This window comes from Eutrema salsugineum, unplaced genomic scaffold (assembly GCF_000478725.1).
Source record: "Eutrema salsugineum unplaced genomic scaffold, Eutsalg1_0 scaffold_4, whole genome shotgun sequence".
Classification (NCBI taxonomy): domain Eukaryota; kingdom Viridiplantae; phylum Streptophyta; class Magnoliopsida; order Brassicales; family Brassicaceae; genus Eutrema; species Eutrema salsugineum.
Genome location: NW_006256686.1, coordinates 12,885,981 through 12,908,262, shown reverse-complemented (window position 1 = coordinate 12,908,262; position 22,282 = coordinate 12,885,981). Strand labels below are relative to the sequence as shown.

The window sequence follows — 22,282 nt, the reverse complement described above, 5'->3', positions numbered from 1 at the left end:
AGGTTACATATTAAAAATTAAAAAGTGCTTGAAATTTGAAAGCAAAAGCAAGAAAATGATTAGTACGGATAGACATCCTCCCCCAGACTTAAATCACATTGTCCCCAGTGTGAAAAAGTTGGTGAGAAAATGGTAAATAAAAGCGAAATAAAGTAAGATAAATGAAAAGAAAATGATGATAGAACCGTGGTGGCAGTGAAGTACTGATCAATCACTCATCCTCCGATGTGTCTGCTGCGAACTGGTGCTGCTCCTGTAGGAAGGTGACAACGCGCTCAAAGCGTCGTCCCTGTCTCTCAACTCTGCGCTCCAGATCCGAATGTGTGTGCGATGACGTAGATGATGAGGTGTGGTCGGTCGAAACAGATGGCTGAGAGTGAGCACGGGCCGCAGCTGCATCGCGTTTTGCCTTGGCCAATATGTATTGGCCAATGGTGAATGGTAGACGAGTTACAGATGGCATAAACTCATCGGGTTCTGGAGTCCATCGTGGACGTCCTCCGTTACATAATCTCGGGACTGATGCTGAAGGCAAACAGACTCGGTCCTCCTCAGTGCCAGTGCAATACTTGTAACCAAACCTGTCTGGATCAAAAGCGGCACGAGAGATAGTGTGATCGCGAGAGAGATAAAGTAGGTCATACCAGACATCGGGAAGTGGATCATCAGATGAGAAATCGAATCCTACAGCCTGTAGTATCGCTGTAATAGCACTCCCGTAAGCTGGAGTAGCGTCCTCGCAACCATGTAAATCATGCTTCACCTTTACCATGTTCTGTGCTATGATCCAGGCAAAACAGGCAAGTCGTGGGTCATCCGTATATCTATAAATGCTCTTATTGTTTTTGGCGCCGTTGCCGGGGACTCCTGGAGAAAAACTTGATGCGATTGTAAACGGGGTTTGTTGTTTTCGTTTTTACTAAGCTTCAGGTTTTAAATTTATAACCCCTAAATGTCTGCAAGTGCACAGATGTGCGCTGTAGTACTTAGGGTATCGATCCACAGAGACTTAGTTGTTTCAGTACGAATTCACGACAATGCTTAAATCAGACTACAACTAAACAATTTGGGTTTTGGTTTTGGATTTTGGTTGTCACTAAATCTAAACTAGAAAGCAAGTAAAAAGCAACTGAAAGAAAACTAAAGCAAGTAAAGCAAGTAAAAAGCGATTAGATCAAAGGCAAATTGAAAGCAAAGAAAATCAAATGAAAAGCAAAGGTTGTAAGCAATTAAAGACAAATGTTGGGGCTCAAGGGTAATTCGTAGGGGTTCATGGACTAAGCTATGTCGATTTTAAACATATGATAAAGGTAATCAACTACGTATGTTCTAGAACTTGAGGCACGGAAGTATGAATAGCCTACTTTCGCAGCACTAAACAACTATCTCTCGCAACCTTGATCAGTAGGTTTCCACTCTGATCCTGGAAGGGAGAAGATGCAATAGCAGAACAAGACTCATCAATATTCACAACTCAACTACAGGTAGGTTTCCACTCCTATAGAATAATTGCTCGTTTCACCCTAGTTCAGACAATCAATGAAAGCTTTCGCAACATATCATATCAGATCGGCTTCTAAGTGGCCAGCAGAGAATCACACAGTAAGATTAAAGGCAACCGAAGAACATCTAGAAGATTATAAATCCTAAATCTATCGATTCATAAGCAAAGACACATGAAATTCCCTTTGACCAATCCCTTTAAACCCAACTGGGTAACTACTCAAACATATTGTAAACAATCATTACAGAGTATTGAAAGTGCAGAAAATTAAAGAGAACAGGGAAGAAAAACGAAGAACGGAGAGCAGATGGAGGTGCGATGTCTTCCTCCAGCGGCGGCTCCTTCTTTTGATGCGGCGGCCTCCTCTCTAGGGTTCCATGAAATCTCTTTCTCTTTCTATCTTATGTCGTCTACACACTATTAGGAATGACCTAAAGGGGGTATTTATAGCTTTTGGGGTGGTTTTGGGCACTTAGGGCTTCCAAAATAACAAAAGGACTTGATCTAGGCTTTAATTAAGTTGTCTGGAAAGTGAACGACCAAGTTCCGCGGTAGCGGTGGCTCTACCCGCGGGAAAACAGGTGTTGGCCACAGTCTCGGCACATGGCTCTCTTCCGGAACTGCATTTTCTGTCATTCTTGCATCGGGAGTATCTGAAGATCTAACCGTTGGATTATCTTCAAAACAAGTGCATTAGAAATCTGGTTGGATCCTCTATGCTGGTCTCCATCGCTTGTCATACTTCTGACGGTCTGCATTTATCCAAAATTGCTCATTTGTTCTAAATTGCATATCTTTTGCCCAAGTTTCCTGTAAAGTCTTTGGAAACTCTAAAACATTGAAAACACTTTAAAAACCATTGAAAACAGAGTTAAAACACTTGTATAAGATACAATTATGATCTATAAAAGTGGTCAAAATACGGTGTTATCAACTCCCCCAGACTTACCTTTTTGTTTGTCCTCAAACAAACTTAAGTCAGGAAAGATATTTTTGAAAATCGCAGGAACAAAACAATATCTCAGTGACCGTCCTTCTAAACCATAACTTATCGTGAAACATATATTTGGATATAGTCTAGAAAATTCTCACCAAAATACAAGCAAACTAGTCCGTTAATCCTTCATGCGAAGAATCTACACACTTATATCTAACTTCCAGTCAACTTGCTCTCTACATTCATTAAGTATAGTAGTGAATTCTCATTAAAGACATTATTCAGGGTAGACGGCGTTTGGCATTAAAGGCTATTTAAGTGGTGGAGTTTAAGTGTTTAGGGTTACCTGAAGAATATGGAGGATGCAAGATATTATGAAAAACCGCAAGACAGAGAAGGACCTGTTGGTGTCCGCAGATTTTCAGTCACTTCTCCTTTGCCAAATATTGTTGCATAATCTTCCTCCTTTGTTGTAAACAGATGTTCCCCCAGACTTAGATCTTTTCCGGGAATCAAAAATATAATCTCCAAAACTCCATGTAATCGGACTCTAGCTTGCCTCAAGTATAAAATTCGATCCTCCTAGACTCTCTAAGGTTTTAAATTTCCTCTCCCTTCATATTTTTTTCTTTTCATGTTCGGATTTTTTTTTTTTCGGAAAAATAACCTTTTATAGAGAGAAAGTCTAAGGGACGAAATTGTACCAAGATTTTGAAGTTTTTCCAAGGCAAACTAAGTTTTCTCGTTTTGTTGAATTGTTCCAATGAAATCGCAGGTCTCCGTATTCAGTGACTGAAAACCGCGTTGATCCTCTTTCTCTCCGACGTTTTTGCACATATCTGCATATTGGACAATGAAAAACAAGAATGCATGTGGTTTGAAAGAGGTTAGGTTCGGTGGGGAACTAGCTAAAGATAAACTAGCCATTCAGGATCAACAGAGAGTGGTAAAAGGATAAAGGAATCCTGAATGTATGATTCGTTTCCCTGATCAACGCTTCAATGAGAAAATTAAGTCAAAATTAAGTCCAGATAAAATGAGCTAGTATATCCGGTCAGAAAGAATCTCCATGAATAGAAGTCCTCTGGTGGGATTTCATAATTCAAGTACTTAGCTACCGCCTAGTCTAGGCCTAAATCACAAAAAGAGCAAAAAACGAGGAAATAGCGTAGAAGCATACTGGTCTAATTCATCATAGTATTGTTTATTGTGTTCCTGGTTTGAAAACTTTTTGAAAAAAAAAACATTTTGAAAACGATTTTTGAAAATTTTTTTATGAAAAACATTTTTGAAAAACTTTTTGAAAACTTTTATGTGTCCAAAACAAACTCATAACAAATCAAATTTCATTAGTATCGGATGAACATCCTCCCCCCAGACTTATTTCACACTGTCCTCAGTGTGATAAATCTTGGAAAGAATGGTAAAGAAAATAGAAAACTTGAAATGTTTAAGTGAACTTATCGTGCTGGAGAGTGATGCTCGTCTTTTTTATTTGTTCTTCCTTATTGAAAACCTGAATTTAAATGAAACAGAAGCAAAGCAATGAAAATATAAAATAAAGGTCAAAGGGAAATAAATAAAATACCAAGTGGGTTACCTCCCACTAAGCGCTTGTTTCAAGTCATTAGTTTGACATTATTGCTCGATTAGACTTAACCGGGGTCGTGACACTCCTTGACTTCATCCTTGGCCGAGGATGGATCAATTAAAAACATCACTTCTCTTTCGTCTTCTCTTTCTTCAGCCAGATATGGCTTTACACGCTGTCCATTCACTGTGAATGAGTTTCTGGTTCTGTCCCACAGGACAATGGCTCCGTATGGTTTGACTTCCTTTATCGTGAAAGGTCCTGACCATCTTGAACGTAATTTTCCTGGAAAAAGCTTAAGACGAGAATTGAAAAGAAGAACTTTATCGTTAGGAGCAAAAGTTCTATGATTAATCTTCTTATCATGATATGCTTTAGTCTTCTCCTTGTAGATCTTCGAGTTTTCGTAAGCATTGTGTCGGATTTCTTCTAACTCATGAAGTTGAAGTAGTCTTCTTTCTCCAGCTGTTTTCAGATTCATGTTCATCTCCTTGATAGCCCATTGCGCCTTATACTCGAGTTCTACTGGAAGGTGACATGTTTTTCCATAAACTAGGTTGAATGGTGTTGTTCCTAATGGTTTCTTGAATGCTGTTTGATATGCCCATAATGCATAGTCAAGCTTTGTAGACCAATCTTTGCGATGAACTGCAGTTGTTTTCTGCAAAATCGACTTGATTTCTCTGTTTGAGATTTCAACTTGACCGCTGGTTTGGGGATGGTATGGAGAAGCAACTTTATGTGTAATTCCATTCTTTCTAAGAATATTTTCGAAAACTCTGTTGATGAAATGTGATCCTCCATCGCTTATCACAATTCTAGGAACTCCAAAACGCGGGAATATCACAGATTAAAACAGCTTCATGACGACTTTTGCATCATTGGTGGGACTAGCGAGTGCTTCAACCCACTTAGAGACGTAGTCTACTGCTACTAAGATGTATTGGTTTCCAAAAGAAGTAGGAAAGGGTCCCATAAAATCTATTCCCTAGACATCGAAAATTTTGACTTCGAGAATAAAATTTTGAGGCATCTCATTCCTTTCGCTTATGTTGCCCATCCTTTGGCATTTATCGCATCGCGATATATAAGCTTGAGTATCTTTGAACAAAGTAGACCACCAAAAACCTGCTTGTAAGATCTTTGAAGCAGTTTTAAAGGTTGCGATGTGTCCTGCGTAAGACGAGCTATGGCATCCGAATAAAATTCCTTCCATCTCTTCTTCAGCTACGCATCTTCGGAATAACCCATCAGCACATCTCTTGTAGAGATAGGGTTCATCCCAAAAATAATGTCTTACGTCTTTCAGAAACTTTTTCTTCCTATAACCAAAGAACTATGGTGGCTCTACATCAGCTGCTAAGTAATTTGCTATGTGCCTAAACCATGGGGTGTTGAAAGCATCTGATCTTCGCATGAGTGGACGTGGTGGTGCGGTATTGGCATTGGTGGGGGTAATATCTATTGCATAGATGTTTTCTTCAGGCAAACTGTCATTTAAAGGCAATCTTTCTTCAACTCGAATTCGTGAAAGATGGTCAGCAATTCCATTATCTGCGCCTTTTCGATCTTGAATTTTGATATCAAATTCTTGCAGTAGGAGGATCCATCTTATCAACTGAGGTTTAGCGTCTTTCTTAGACTTTAAATACTTGATTGCAGCATGATCAGTATGAATGACCTTAGATCCTACGAGATAAGAACAGAATTTCTCAAATGCAAATACGACAGCCAGAAGTTCTTTCTCTGTTGTAGCATAATTGCATTGAGCTTCGTCTAGAGTTCTGCTTACATAGTATATTACGTGCAGTTTCCTATCTTTTCGTTGGCCAAGCACTGCTCCGACTGCATAGTCACTGGCATCGCACATGATTTCGAATGGGAGTTCCCAATCAGGTGCTTGCATGACAGGAGCGGAGACAAGAGCTTTTTGATCTTATGAAACGCGGCTAAGCACTCATCATCGAACTCGAAGTTTGTTTCCTTGCAAAGCAAACGCGTAAGAGGTCTAGCTATTTGAGAAAAATCTTTTATGAAACGCCTATAGAATCCTGCGTGTCCTAAGAAACTACGGATGCTTTTTACGTTTGTGGGGGGTTGTAGGCTGGTCATGACTTTGATTTTAGCTTTGTCAACTTCAATACCTTTTCAGGAAATTCTATGCCCAAGCACGATTCCGTCTCGATCCATGAAGTGACATTTTTCCCAATTTAATACTAAGTGCTTATCTTCACATCTTTGCAGAACTTTACCAAGATTGGCTAAGCATTTTTCAAAAGAAGATCCATAGACAGAGAAATCATCCATGAATACTTCCATGAAATCTTCAATAAAGTCTGTAAAGATCGACACCATGCACCGCTAGAAGGTAGCAGGTGCATTACACAGTCCAAAAGGCATACGTTGGTAAGCAAACGTGTCATATGGACAAGTGAATGTCGTTTTTTATTGATCCTCCGGCCGAATAAGAATTTGGAAAAATCTGGAGTATCCATCAAGGAAGCAATAGTAGGGGTGATTAGCTAACCTTTCTAGCATTTGATCTATGAAGGGAAGTGGAAAATGATCTTTCCTAGTTGTTGCGTTCAGTTTCCGGTAATCGATGCACATACAATGTCCAGTTACTGTTCTTGTAGCGATCATTTCATCTTTATTATTTTTAATGACAGTGACTCCTTCTTTTTTCGGAACAACATTAACTGGGCTAACCCAAGTGCTATCTGAGATAGGAAAGATTATTCCAGCTTCTAAAAGCTTCATAATCTCCTTCTTGACAACATCAATGAGATTAGGGTTCAGTCTCCTTTGACTTTCGATTGAGTTTTTAGCATTATCCTCTAGATTTATCTTGTGCATACAAAGACCTGGAGAGATTCCAGGTATGTCATCAAGTGAATATCCTAAGGCTTTTCTATGCTTTCTCAGCTCAGTCAACAGTATTGTGGTTTCTTCTTGTCTACCATTCACCATTGGCCAATACATAGTGGCCAAGGCAAAACGCGATGTAGCTGCGGCCCGTGCTCATTTTCAGCCATCTGTTTTGACCGGCCACACCTCATCATCGACATCATCGCACACACATTCTGATCTGGAGCGCAGAGTTGAGAGAAAGGGACGACGCTTTGAGCGCGTTGTCACCTACCTACAGGAGCAGCACCAGTTCGCAGTAGACACATCGTAGGATGAGTGATTGATCAGCACTTCACTGCCACCACGGTTCTATCATCATTTTCTTTTCTTTTATCTTACTTTATTTCGCTTTTATTCACCATTTTCTCACCAACTTTTTCACACTGGGGACAGTGTGATTTAAGTCTGGGGAGGATGTCTATCCGTACTAATCATTTTCTTGCTTTTGCTTTCAAATTTCAAGCACTTTTTAAATTTTAATATGTAACCTATTTGACATTAAGTATTTTTCAGGAATGTTTGACACAAAACTATGATGATTTAGACCTGCACGCTTCTACACTATGCATGATAGCTCATTTGTGGTTAGCACTAGACTAGGCGGTAACTAGAGTACTTACACTACGAACTCCCACCAGAGGACTTCTGTTCATTGAGATTCTTTCTGACAGGATATACTAGCTCATTTTATTTGACCTTAATATTGACATCTAATTTTCTCATCATTGATTTTAGGCAGACATCAACATACACATCTAGGACGTCTTTTACCCTCACTTTTACCACTCTTTGTCGTCCTAGATGACCAGTTTATCTTTATCTGGTACCATACCCTAAACCCAAAACCCTTGTTTTCAATCCTCATGCATTCTCTCTTTAGTTTATATCAGCAGATATGTGCAAAAACGCCGGAGAGAAGAGGAGCGACGCAGTTTTCAGTCACTCACAAAGGAGACTGAATGGAATTGGGAAGGAAGAGTATCAGAAACCTCATGAAGCTTTACAAGACAGATCTTAACTGGTAATTTCGTGCTCTCTATGACTCTATATCTAAAGGTGTTCCCTCTCTTTCAAACAAAAAAAAAAAAACCGAGCGTATGAAAAGAAAGAGGGAAACAAAAAGCTTAATGAGTCCTAGATTGTCGAAATTTGTGGAGCAAGAAGCAACTACTAAGCGTTTATAGAGCTATGTTTATGAAAGATTTACAAAAATCTAAGTCTTAGGGAGTTAGGAGAGAACCTGAGGAAGAAGACCAGGAATCTATGGCAAGAAGAAAGTGACTGAAGGCTTTGGATACCAACAGCTTCACTCTCTCTTGCGGTTTTGCATAATATCCTGCATCCTCCAGATCTTCAGGTAACCCATAAACACTTTAAGCCTTACCCCTAGAATAACCCTTTTTGACACCTAGCCTAGTTTGCCTTGCCTAGAATTTCTTTGATGAGAACCACCGAGATTTTTAATGAATGTTAAGAGCTAGTTGACTGGAAGTTAGATCTTAGTGCATAGATTTCCGCATGACGGATTAACGGACTAGTTATGCCTGTATTGCTAGTGAGAATTTTCTAGGCTATTCCCGATTGATGCATACTGATTGATATTGGTCTAGAAGTTTGGTCTCTGAGATTTTGTTTAGTTCCTGCGTTTTCAAACCTCTCGCTGAGATTTAGTCTTTGTTTTGTTTGAGGACAAAAAAAAGACTAAGTCTGGGGGAGTTGATAACACCGGATTTTGACCATTTTTATGGATCACTTTAATGTCTTTTACAGGTGTTTTTACTCCATTTTCAAAGGTTTTCAAAGGATTTCTATGTTTTCGGATTTTAAAAGACTTTTCAGGTAATTTGGGATAAAGAGGCACAAATTGGAACAAAAAGACTCTTTTGGATAAATGCAGACCGTCAGAACTCTCATGGAGAGACGAAGACCTTCTCACCGTCTGATCACCCTCAAAATTAGACAACTTATAGAAGAATCAACCAGCTTTCAAATGCACTTGGTTTGGAGACATTCCAACGGTTGGATCTCAAGATATTCCATTAGCCCCGGAGCCACTCGAAGACGGCCAGCAAGTCACGCGACCGCGGCCAACAGCCCATTCCCCGCGGTCACAAGCCTTCCGACCGCGGCCAGCCACCTATTTCCCGTGGTCACATCATTCCCGACCGCGGCCGGCTAACTCCGAACTAAAGCCCATATTTCTGAAGCCCAAAGTCATTCTCAGCCTCAATTCCGGAACCCTAGAGACCATGGAGTATTGAAGACTATAAATACTTGTCATTTAGGTCGTTTTTAGACACCACCCTTCATACTTTACAGAAACCCTTTTTCCTTTAGCCGTTCTTATGCGATTTTTGTAGAAGATTGTTCAAGTCCGAGTTCATCAATAGAGAAGCTTTCTTCATCTCTTTTATTTACTGTTTTTTATTACTTTTATTAAAACCAATGATGATGTCGACCTCAGCCATGTCTGAGTAGATCCCGAGTTGGGCTTAGGGTTCCCGAAAGGGGCTCTCATAATCGATTAAGACATCTAGGTTTATAGATCTGGGATTTTAACTTTGTTCTCTATTTATTCTTGTTCTTATTGCATGTATGGTTGATTGATCACCTAGTATCTGATCTAGATAGTTAGTGTTGCGAAAGTTTTCATTAAGTATCAGCCCTAGAATGAAACAGGCGATTTTTCCGTAGGAGTGGAAACCTACCTGCGGCGAGATTGTGAGTATTGACGAGTCTTGTGCAGCTCTTGCGTTCTCTCCCTTCCATGGCCAGAGTGGAAACCTACTGGTCAGGGTTGCGAGAAACAGTTGGTTATGATCACGACAGTTACGTAGTCATACTGCCGTACTCTAGCTCTAGAACCCTATATATCGATATCCGTCAATCCCAATCTATCTACCTTAGTGTTAAACCGATTATGATCCCTGTAGAGTTCCCAAAAGCTCAACGTTTTTAGCCATAGTTTACAAACCAATCGATTATCACTTGCTTATTTAGATCTGCATTTCAATTACTTTAGTTCGATATTTTGCTTGTTTTACTTCCTTTTTATTCGATTATTCTACTTGTTCCGTAGGATAGATTTATTTGCTTTCTTTTGTTTTAGTTTAATCCGTGAAAAACAACCTTTAACTAGTTTATCCTTTTACCACTCTCTGTTGATCCTGAATGGCTAGTTCATCTTTAGCTAGTTTCCCACCTTAACCAATCCTCTTTCAAACCACATGCACTCTTGTTTTCTATTGTCTTATATGCAGATAAGTGCAAAAACGTTGGAGAGAAAGAGGAACGACGCATTTTTTAGTCACCAAAGACAGAGACCTGCGATTTGCCGGAAAAGTTCCCGGAAGGATTCAGCACTAGAGGAAGCTCAGTTTGCCTTAGAAAAATCTCAAATTTTGGTACAATCTCGTCCTCTACTCTCTCTCTCTCTTTAAAAGACATTTTCTTTAAAAAAAAAAATATAATAAAAAAAATCTGAAAATAAGAAAAGAAAGAAAATAAAAGCCTTAGAGAGTCTAGAGAGGTCGAATTTTAAATCCCAAGGCAACTGGAGTTCGATTTTATGGAGTTTTGGAGATCATTTTCTGATTCCCGAAAAGAATCTAAGTCTGGGGGAACAGCTGTTTACAACAAAGGAGGAAGGATTATAGTATTTCGTCTTTAAGCCTGAGCACATCAAGTTTTTGGCGCCGTTGCCGGGGACCTTTAACGTTGCCTACGAGTTTTAGGTCAGAATCGAGTATAAGGTATGTTCTCTTGTTCATTTTTGAAAAAAAATAAAAGAAAAAAAGAGAATATATTTATTATTTTATATATATACATATATATAAATTAATATTAAAAAACGAAAAAAAAAATATATATAAATATATATATAAATCTATATATATATATATATATAACTAAAAAATATATATTTATTATCTTATAAATAAATATATATATATATATGTTAACATAAAAAGAAATTAAAAAAAATTATAATATATATATAAACTAAAAAAATGAAAACGAAAAATATATATATATAATATAAAAATATATATAAATTAATTAATGAAAAAAAAAAACACACACACACACACAAAAAATATAGATGGGCGATAACAATAGACACTTGCAAAGTTAAGATAGGCTTAGAGATAACCATCACCTCCAGCAAAACGTTGATGAGCAGGTTAGGTTCCAAAACGCTCCTCGTTTAACTCTAAGAGATTATAACACTCCGTATGCTTTCTATGAGAACCGTTCTCACATTAGTCTACAGCCCATCAACGTAGACTATGAGATTAGCACGAAACTCATAAAATTGGTCAAGCAGAACCGGTTCCATGGCGAGGCATCGGAGAACCCTATGGACCATCTTGAAGATTTTGAAGAAATCTGCAGTACCAAGCAATCCATCGGAGTTCCTGCAGATTACATAAAGTGCAAGTTGTTTCCATTTTCTCTTTGTGATAAGGCACATGCTTAGTTCAAGTCTTTGTCTCCTGGTTCACTTGAATCATGGGAAGAATGCAAGGCTGTCTTCCTTAACCATTTCTACACCACCTCTAGATCAAACTTCTTTAGACAAAAGATTTATAGGTTCCAACAAAAAGGAGACGAACCTTTTCATGAAGCTTGGGACCGTTTTAAAGGCCACATTAGAGAATGTCCTCACCACGGTTTTACAGAGACATGCATCTTGAACACTTTCTACGATGGTCTTGAATGCACATCTTAGGCACCTCTAAATGTAGCAAGCGATGGAAACTTCATGACAAGGACTGTGGAAGAAGCTTACATCTTGATTAATAATCTTGCTGCAAGCACCAGAAACAATTGTCCTGATCAAGGAAGAACATCACGTTCTACTTCCCATGATCATAAAGCCATGATGAAATTGTTTCTCCAAAATCAGCAGCGTTCTGTTAATGTCTGCGAAGCAGTTAATACAGCTGAGATTAATCATCAACTTGGAGCACAAGACCACACCCATATGAATCTCCAATCTGCTCCAAAATTATCTCCAACCTCTCAAGACAACAAGCTCGAGCTTATGGTGCAACCACTTCTTATGAAGCTGCAAAGATTAGCAGACGATGTGAATATAAGAGTGGACTGCTTATACACTGACCTTAATGGTAAATTTGAAGCTCTTTCCACTCATGTTGATAGCATGGACGTGCAGCTATCACAAATCATAGATAGTTCAAAAAGCACCGAAGCTATGGAGAGACGAATCGCTGAGGTACATGAAGAAATCGCCCAAGACATCTGCAACCTTGAGCTTAAGTTAGCCGACATGAATGATCTTGGGTACAAGTTAGACATCATGAATGATCACCTCAACAAGAACAATGAGGAGTCATTTCAGAAGTTCACTAACCTCTCAACTCATGTCAAGATGCTCGAGAAACAAATTGGACAAATTGGAGAAAGTGTGAAGAGACAAGATGGTCACCTTCCGGGAAAAACCGTAGACAATCCAATGTGGCATTGCATTTCATAAACACTGATGGTGAGAGAGAAGTCACGCCTATTCCTAGCAATCAGGACACTGAAGTTGAATCTCCAGCATGTCCTGAAGAGTATGATGCAATAGGCAAAGTTCCACACCAGAAGAAGCTTCATAAGATAAACGATTCAGTTAAGTTTGTCTTCCCCTGCATAATTGAAGGTATGGAATTTTCTGACTCTCTATGCGACACAGGAGCAAATGTGAATGTCATGTCCAAAGCAGTTTCAAACGAGCTGGGGATATGTGATATCAAACCTCCTCACGGTTCTGTTAAGTTTGGAGACAATTCAAGCACGATTCGATACGGTTTCGTAACAGATTTGATGGTGCAAGTAGGAGGGTGTCTTGTTCCTGTTGATTTTCACATTCTTGAGATGGAAAATGACTCTCTCAGGGCGTTAATATTTGTGAAGTTCATTCCTTGCAACAGTGGAGGCAGTTGTTGATTATCCCAACCAAAGAGTCTGTTTTTCTAAAGTCAAAAAGAGAATCTTCTATCCTGCAGTCTGTAGTGGTGGAAGCTCTTACTGTATAACCATCTACAAGGAAGAGAAGTTGATTATAGACCCTGGAGATAACAAGGAAAGATGCCAACACGTTTCTATACAAGCTCTTTCAGTCGAGCCTAAGGGAGTTGTCGAATCGAGAAAATCGAAGCACAAGGCGAGAAAATCTGACCGCAAATCAAAGAAATCTAAGGGAAAAACTATCTCACCCGATGCAAGCTCGACATTGATTTCTCCAAACCCTATTGGAGATGTGGAGAAAGATGGTAATGCTAAAGTAGTCACCCCAGAGACACGTCCAGCCCCGCCTCCAAAAGCAAAACCTTCCGAGCTTCCTTGGTTTATGCATATCGCAAATTACCTAGCAGCAGAGGTCGAACCGCCACGATTCTTCGTCTACAACAAAAAGAAGTTCTTGCGTGATATATAAGGTACTTTTGGGCTGAACCATGTCTTTATAAGCAGTGTGCAGATAACTTGTTTTGCAGGTGCATCTCCGAAGAAGAAGTTCCAGAAATCCTTTTTCATTGTCACAGATCTAACTATGCTAACACTTTGCTACTAATAAGACTGTAGCAAAGGTTTTACAAGCTGGTTATTGGAGGCCTACCATGTTCAAGGACGCCCATAAATTCATATCTAAGTGTGATGTTTGCCAAGGACAAGGGAACATCAGCAAACAAAATGAGATGCCACAAAACTTCATTCAAGAAGTCGAAGTTTTTGATGTTTGGAGAATCGACTTTATGGGTCTTTTTCCTTCATCTTTTGGAAACAAGTACATCCTTGTTGCTGTTGACTACGTGTCTAAGTGGGTAGAAGCCATAGCCAGCCCCACAAATGACGCAAAAGTAGCAATAAAGATGTTCAAGTCGATCATACAAGATTTGGTGTTCCGCGACTTGTCATCAGTGATGGTGGTTTCCACTTCATCAACAAAGTGTTTGAGAATCTCTTGAAGAAAAATGGAGTGAAACATAAGGTAGGTACACCTTATCACCCACAGACGAGTGGCCAAGTGGAGGTATCTGATGGTGTGTGGACTTGATGTGGTTGTGTCGAGGGTTGTCAAGTTTTACCCTAAATGAAATCAATAGCCGCAAGTGCACAGCTGATCGATTGTAGTACTTAGGGATCGAATCCACAGGGAAGGATGATCTTTTCCTGCAAAAAGCCTTTGAAATAAGTTAAAGTAAGGAAGTCTAGAACAAAAACGGTTTAGTGGGGGTTTGGTAGTGTGTTTAAAACATAAAAACGAAATATTAAAAGAGAATACGAGAATTAAATGATGTAATAACTAAACTTAAATGAAAATGAACTAAAAAGGGAAGGCAATATTGAACTAAAGCTTTAAAGAAAATCGGTGTAAATCAATGGAAAAGAAAGCGTTGGGGTTCAGGGAAGTTTTCTCAAGGGTACGAACGATTCAAAACATTGCTAGAGAGTAAATTGGTAAGATCTTAGCTTAAACTTTTCGAACTGGAGTCACGAACGTATGAATACGCCACTGTCGTGATCATAGACCACTATCTCTCTCAACCCTGACCAGTAGGTTTCCACTCTGGCCCTGGAAGAGAAGAGATGCATTATGTTTAAGACTCGTCCTAATTCACAAATCGCCCATAGGTAGGTTTCCACTCCTATGTTTTTTTTGCTCTCCCAAACTAGATCTGATACCTGATGAACACTTTCGCGTCACCAAGCTTCTGGATCAGGTTGTAGTTCATGACGCTACTTTCATGCAGTAAAAACGAATTCAGAAGAAAAAGTTCTAAGATTCGGCTCAAAATCTCATGGAATCCTCATCGAACATATAAATCCCCATCGAAAATCCCTTAATTTCAACAATAAAACTACTCAGACATAATGAACGAAATCAAAGACATATTATTAAGAAGTAGAATAGAAACCGAAATTGAAAAAGAAAGAACAAGGGTTCAAGAGAACAAATCTCTCTCTCCCTAAAATCTAAAGCAAAAACAATAAGAATATGAAGTAAATATTTCGGTGGTGATGAGTTTTTCGATTTAGGGTTCCTAAAACATGTATTTATAGTGCTCAAGACCTCTCTGGACGTCACTTAGGGTTTCTCCAAATGTGGGCTTCAGAAAGTGGCTTTTGGGCTCAGAGTTGGCTTGCCGCAGTCGGGCGTGCTCTGACCGCGGGGAATGAGTGGTTTGCCGCGGTCGGGATGCTCCTGACCGCGGGAAATCGCATGTTGGCCGCGGGTGGAAGTGCTTGCCGGCTGGTTTACGGGACATCTTGCTCTTCGCATATCTTTTGATTGAACCGTTGGATTGCCAAGCTGTAAAGTGCACTGGAAAGCTGATACTCCCATCTTTCAGGTCTCCAAATTTGAGCTGGATCAGACGGTGAGAAGGCCTTCAATCAGGGGTGAACTTCTGACGGTTTGACTCTGAGCTGAAAGCTGGTTTTCTATCCATTTTGTTAAGGTTTTCCCTAAGTTACCTGAAAAGAGTCTTGGAACTACAAATACTAGAAAAACGTAATAAAATTACTTAAAAGCAATTAAAAACATAGAAAAAGTATTTCAAAACGATCCATAAAAGTGGTCAAAATACGGTGTTATCAACTCCCCCAGACTTAAACCTTTGTTTGTCCTTAAACAAAGCGAAAGCCTAAACTGGTTAAGTGAAAACAAAAATAGGAAATGCAAAAATCTCATAGACATGAACTCCTAAAATAGGACCAAAGATAGTGCATCAATCCACAACTTAGTCTAGAAAATTCTCACCAATGCACAAGAGATACTAGTCCACTTTTTCCGTCATGCAAAACTTAAACAATCTAAATCTTGATTCCAGTCAACTAGCTCTCTACATTCATTAAGTTCAATAGTGAGTTCTCATTAAAGACATCATCCAGGGTAGACGGCGTTTGGCATTAAAGGGCTATTTAAGTGGTGGAGTTAAAGTGGTTTGGGTTACCTGATGAATCTGGAGGATGCAATATAATATGCAAAACCGCAAGAGAGATAAGGACCTGTTGATGACCGCAATTTTCAGTCATTTCTTCTTGCCAAATGTTGTTGCATAATCCTTCCTCCTTTGTCGTGAACAGCTATTCCCTCAGACTTAAATTCTTTCCGGGAATCAGAAAATGATCTCGAAAACTCCATAAAATCGAACTCCAGTTGCCTTGGGACTTAAAATTCGACCTCTCTAGACTCTCTAAGGCTTTTATTTCATTTCTTTTCTTATTTTTGGATATTTTTTATTTTTTTTTTGGAAAGGAAATGCCTTTTAAAGAGAGAGAGACTAGAGGACGGGATTGTACAGAAATTTGAGATTTTTCTAAGGCAAACTGAGCTTCCTCTTGTGTTGAATCCTTCCGGGAACGTTTCCGGCAAATCGCAGGTCTCTGTCCTTGGTGATTGAAAACTGCGTCGTTCCTCTTTCTCTCCAACGTTTTTGCACTTATCTGCATATAAGACAATAGAAAACAAGAGTGCATGTGGTTTGAAAGAGGATTGGTTAAGGTGGGGAACTAGCTAAAGATGAACTAGCCATTCAGGATCAATAGAGAGTGGTAAAAGGATAAAGGAGTCCTGAATGTATGATTCGTTTCCCTGGTCTAATGCTTCAATGAGAAAATTAAGTCCAAATTAAGTCCAAATAAAACAGAGCTAGTGTATCCCTTCATCTAAATCGAAATCATTTAAATTCCTCTAGGGTACTTCGTTTCAAATGTGTTTAGCTACCGCCTAGTCTAGTCCTAAATCATGAATGAGCATGTCACTAGGAACAGTCTAAAAGCACAGAGTCACTATCATTGATTCATGTTCACCATTCCCTTTAAAACGTATTTTGTTTTGAAAACCGATTTTGAAAAACTTTAAGGAAAATGCAAAAAGTGTAGATAATGCAAGACTCATGAAAGAAAAGTGGTTAGAAAGGGATGAAATCCTCCCCCAGGCTTAAATCACACTGTCCTCAGTGTGAAACAAGTCGAGATTGGATGAGAAAAATGCATAGATAATCGAATTGGTAAGGCCAAAGAGAACTTACCTGGATCCGGGATGCTGGTGGAGATTAACCGGATTCATTCGAAGGGGTTTGGGAAGGTGATTGGGTGGTGATGAAGGTGGTGGAGAGTGATGAATGAGGTGGAGGGTGATTGGTGAGGTGAAATGGGGTGAAAGGGGTGGTTTGGGTCGGGTTTGGATGTCAACGACCAAGTGCCGCGTTCAGGGGCTGCACGACCGCGGCAAACAAGTACTTGGCCGCGGTCATATTCACGCGACCGCGGTCGATGAGTAGTTTCCCACGGTCAGAACGTCTGCGACCGCAGGGGCTTATTTCGCGGCCTCTTCCTGCTTCTCCTTGGTTCCTGCTGGGCCGAGCAGTCATCCTTCTTTTTGGTTTTTTTCTGGTTTTTTGATTTTTTTGGCTTTTTGTTTTATAAGAAACACCTGAAACTAAGAAAAAGAAAAAGATCAAAAGAAAAAGAAAGAAAAATTCTAAAGAAAACAATACCTAAATGGGTTGCCTCCCATTAAGCGCTTTTGTTTTAAGTCGTTTAGCTCGACTTTTGGTGTTGGACGTGACTTATTCCAATGAAGAAGACCTTGTCCTGAGACAAGTCTTTTTCGACATCTCCTTGCTTTGCTTAGCAGGTTCTTCGTCACTCCAAAGTTCTTCTTCAAACTCTTCTGTTGCAGAACGTTTTCCTGCTTTGCTGTTGTATGGAACAGCTTCTGTGAAGACATCTTTGTCGATACTAGCAAATGAAATCCTCCGGTTAGGCCACTCCATTATAGCTCCGGAAGTTGCTTGAAAAGACCATCCGAGAATCACTGGATAGGTTGCATATCTCGTTTCGACAATGTAGAAGTCGACAGGCACTATGCAATCTGCTATTCTCTTCCTCCATGCTGTTGAACCTGTTAGCAATCATAGCTGCATCCTTGGTTGCACGTTCTTCTATTGAATTGACTTGTGAGGCTAGGTTATCAATTTTTTCATTGAAAAGTTTCGATATCCCATCAATCCTTTCGTTTAGGGCAGTTGTAGCGGTTGCTTGAGCTTCTATGAACTGTCTGATCACGCCTTCGAGCTGACTCAGTCTATTGCTGAGCTGGACGTTCTCATCTTGCTGGAGAACCTGGTGAGGTAGGCAATACATAGAGTATCTAGGGTTTGCCATCAGAGGTGCGTAGGGCTCCTTCTGGAACGTTCTGTAGTCTTCGGGTTGAGTTTTCGCGTAGAGATCGCGTAGATGCTTCTCTCTGAGTCTGGTGGCTTGAGGAGTGTTATACAAACCTTCCTCATAGTGTATATTTCGATTTATAGGATCCATATCTTCTGAAATAGAAACAAAATAACCGAAAAATGGAAAGTTTCAAAAAAGGGGGTTCTAGAGTCGATTTACTAACCTTTCTCGGGGTTTTGCAGAAAAGAAAACGCGTGCCTTCCCCGGAAACGGCGCCAAAAACTTGATGGTGTGTGGACTTCATGTGGTTGTGTCGAGGGTTGTCAAGTTTTACCCTAAATGAAATCAATAGCTGCAAGTGCACAGCTGATCGATTATAGTACTTAGGGATCGAATCCACAGGGAAAGAGGATCTTTTCCTGCAAAAAGCCTTTGAAATAAGTTAAAGTAAGGAAGTCTAGAACAAAAACGGTTTTGTGGGGGTTTGGTAGTGTGTTTAAAATGTAAAAACGAAATATTAAAAGAGAATACGAGAATTAAATGACGTAATAACTAAACTTAATGAAAATGACTAAAAATGATAAAAACGGATATTCTAATGCTTAAATGAAAATGAACTAAAAAGGGAAGGCAATATTGAACTAAAGCTTTAAAGAAAATCGGTGTAAATCAATGGAAAAGAAAGCGTTGGGGTTAAGGGAAGTTTTCTCAGGGGTACGAACGATTCAAAACATTGCTAGAGAGTAAATTGGTAAGATCTTAGCTTAAACTTTTCGAACTGGAGTCACGAACGTATGAATACGCCACTGTCGTGATCATAGACAACTATCTCTCTCAACCCTGACCAGTAGGTTTCCACTCTGGCTCTGGAAGAGAAAAGATTCATTATGTTTAAGACTCGTCCTAATTCACAAATCGCCCATAGGTAGGTTTCCACTCCTATGTTTGTTTTGCTCTCCCAAACTAGATCTGATACCTGATGAACACTTTCGCGTCACCAAGCATCTGGATCATATTGTAGTTCATGACGCTACTCTCATACAGTAAAAACGAATTCAGAAGAAAAAGTTCTAAGATTCGGCTCAAAAGCTCATGGAATCCTCATCGAACATATAAATCCCCATCAAAAATCCCTTAATCCTAACAATAAAACTACTCAGACATAATGAACGAAATCAAAGACATAGTATTAAGAAGTAGAATAGAAACCGAAATTGAAAAAGAAAGAACAAGGGTTCAAGAGAACAAATCTCTCTCTCCCTAAAAGCTAAAGCAAAAACAATAAGAATATGAAGTAAATATTTCGGTGGTGATGAGTTCTTCGATTTAGGGTTCCTAAGACATGTATTTATAGTGCTCAAGACCTCTCTGGACGTCACTTAGGGTTTCTCCAAATGTGGGCTTCAGAAAGTGGCTTTTGGGCTCAGAGTTGGCTTGCCGCAGTCGGGCGTGCTCTGACCGCGGGGAATGAGTGGTTTGCCGCGGTCGGGATGCTCCTGACCGCGGGAAATTGCTTGTTGGCCGCGGGTGGAAGTGCTTGCCGGCTGGTTTACGGGACATCTTGCTCCTCACGTATCCTTTGATTGAACCGTTGGATTGCCAAGCTGTAAAGTGCACTGGAAAGCTGATACTTCCATCTTTAAGGTCTTCAAATTTGAGCTGGATCGGACGGTGAGAAGGCCTTCAATCAGGGGTGAACTTCTGACGGTTTGACTCTGAGCTGAAATCTGGTTTTCTATCCATTTTGTTAAGCTTTTCCCTAAGTTACCTGAAAAGAGTCTTGGAACTACAAATACTAGAAAAACGTAATAAAAGTACTTAAAAGCAATTAAAAACTTAGAAAAGTATTTCAAAACGAACTATAAAAGTGGTCAAAATACGGTGTTATCAGTATCAAACAGAGAACTCAAAGAAATTTTGGAAAAGACAATAGGACCGACAAGAAAAGATTGGTCAGCAAAGCTCGATGATGCTCTTTGGGCATATAGAACTGCGTTCAAAACCCCATTGGGTACTACACCTTTTCAACTTGTTTATGGTAAGGCTTGTCATCTTCCATGGGAGTTAGAGCTCAGGGCGGAATGGGCCATAAGAAAGCTGAATTACGACATCCAGACAGCAGGTGCAAAACATTTGATTCAGTTAAATGAGTTAGACGAGATTTGCCATAATGCCTATGAGAACTCTAAGATCTATAAGGAGAAGACGAATGAGTTTTATGACAGGAAAATAGTTCATAAGACGTTCTCACCTAATGACCAGGTTCTACTTTATAACTCACGTCTAAAATTGTTTCCCGGAAAGCTTAAATCACGATGGTTTGGACCTTTCAAGATCAAAGAAGTTTTACCCTATGGTGCTGTGGTTCTATGGAACCGCCAAGGAGGTAATTTCACTGTCAATGGACTAGATTAGGCGGTAGCTAGAGTACTTACACTACGAGCTCCCACCAGAGGATTTCTATTCATGGAGATTCTTTCTGACAGGATATACTAGCTCATTTTATATGGACTTAATCTTGACTTAATTTTCTCATTAAAGCATAAGATCAGGGAAACGAATCATACATTCAGGATTCCTTTACCCCTTTACCACTCTTTGTTGATCCTGAATGGCTAGTTCACCTTTAGCTAGTTCCCCACCGTAACCCAGCCTCTTTCAAACCACATTCACTCTTGTTTTTCATTGTCCTATATGCAGATATGTGCAAAAACGTCGGAGAGAAAGAGGATCAACACAGTTTTCAGTCACTAAAGACAGAGACCTGCGATTTCATTGGAATTATTCAACAAAAGGAGTAAACTCAGTTTGCCTTGGAATAACTTCAAAATCTTAGTACAATTTCGTCCCTTAGACTCTCTCTCTATAAAAGGTTGTTCCCCCTTCAAAAAAAAAAAAAAAAAGTTTTCCAAAAAAAAAAAAAAAAAACCGAAAAAGAGAAGAAAAAAAAAAAATAAGAAAGGAAAGGAAATAAAAACCTTAGAGAGTCTAAAAGGATCGAATTTTATACTTGAGGCAAGCTTGATTCGATTATTTGGAGTTTTGGAGATCATCCATCTGATTCCTAAAAAATATCTTAAGTCTGGGGGAGTAGCTGTTTACAACAATGGCGGAAGATTATAGCCACAGCATTTGGCAAAAGAAAAGTGACTGAAAATCTGCGGTCATCAGCAGGTACTTCTCTCTCTTGCGGTTTTGCATAATATCTTGCATCCTCCAGTTCTTCAGGTAACCCGAAACAATTAAACTCCACCACTTAAATAGCCCTTAACTACCAAACGCCGTCTACCCTGAATGAGAATTCACTGTGCAGTTAATGAATGTAAAGAGCTAGTTTACTGGAAGTTAGATCTAAGTGTGTAGATTTTCGCATTACAGATCAACGGACTAGTTATGTTTGTATTTTGGTGAGAATTTTCTAGACTAGATCCAGATACATGTTTTACGATAGGTTATGGTTTAGAAGGATGGTCACTGAGATATTGTTTAGTTCCTGTGGGTTTTTTTTAAAGATTTTTTCCTGGCTTGATCTATGTTTTGTTTGAGGACAAACAAAGGTTTAAGTCTGGGAGAGTTGATAACACCGGATTTTAACCATTTTTATGGATCGTTTTAATATCTTATGCAGGTGTTTTAACTCTGTTTTCAATGGTTTTTAAGTGATTTCTATGTTTTAGAGTTTTAAAAGACTTTTCAGGAAACTTTGACTAAAGATGTGCAATTTGGAGCAAATGAGCAATTTTGGATAAATGCAGACCGTCAGAATTATGGTACTCGATGAAGACCTTCTCACCGTCCGATGATCCCCAAAATTTGAGACAACATAGAAGAGACAACCAGATTTCAAATGCAATTGGTTTGGAGACAATCCAACGGTTAGATCTTCAGATATTCCCGATGCACTAAAGAAAGAAAATACAGTCTGGAAAGAGAGCATAGGCCGCGACCACGGCCAGACCATGATTCCCCGCGGTCAGGACCACCGCGACCGCAGCCAGACAACGTTGACGTCTGAAAGTGACCTAATTCAAGCCCAAGTCCAGCCCACTACTCATTCTTCAAACCCTAGACGTTTCCAACGATTTAGAAGGCTATATATACTCATTTTAGGTCATTCTAATGACCAAGTCGTGGAGAGAGAACAGAAGAGAGC

The 22,282-nt window shown here is 39.5% G+C and overlaps 1 protein-coding gene and 1 non-coding gene across 2 annotated transcripts; one reads left to right on the top strand and one right to left on the bottom strand.

The window, feature by feature from the left end:
• Positions 1 to 11,508: 11,508 nt before the first annotated feature.
• On the bottom strand, positions 11,509 to 11,619 carry LOC112084834. The gene has a single exon (XR_002898493.1). It is a non-coding gene; the product is annotated as a small nucleolar RNA R71 (small nucleolar RNA).
• A 1,949-nt stretch (positions 11,620 to 13,568) lies between these two features.
• Positions 13,569 to 20,544, top strand: LOC112084540. The gene is made up of 2 exons (XM_024153689.1): positions 13,569 to 13,899; positions 20,021 to 20,544. Exons 1-2 carry the CDS (start codon positions 13,569 to 13,571, stop codon positions 20,542 to 20,544), a joined length of 855 nt encoding a protein of 284 aa, XP_024009457.1.
• Positions 20,545 to 22,282: the final 1,738 nt, after the last annotated feature.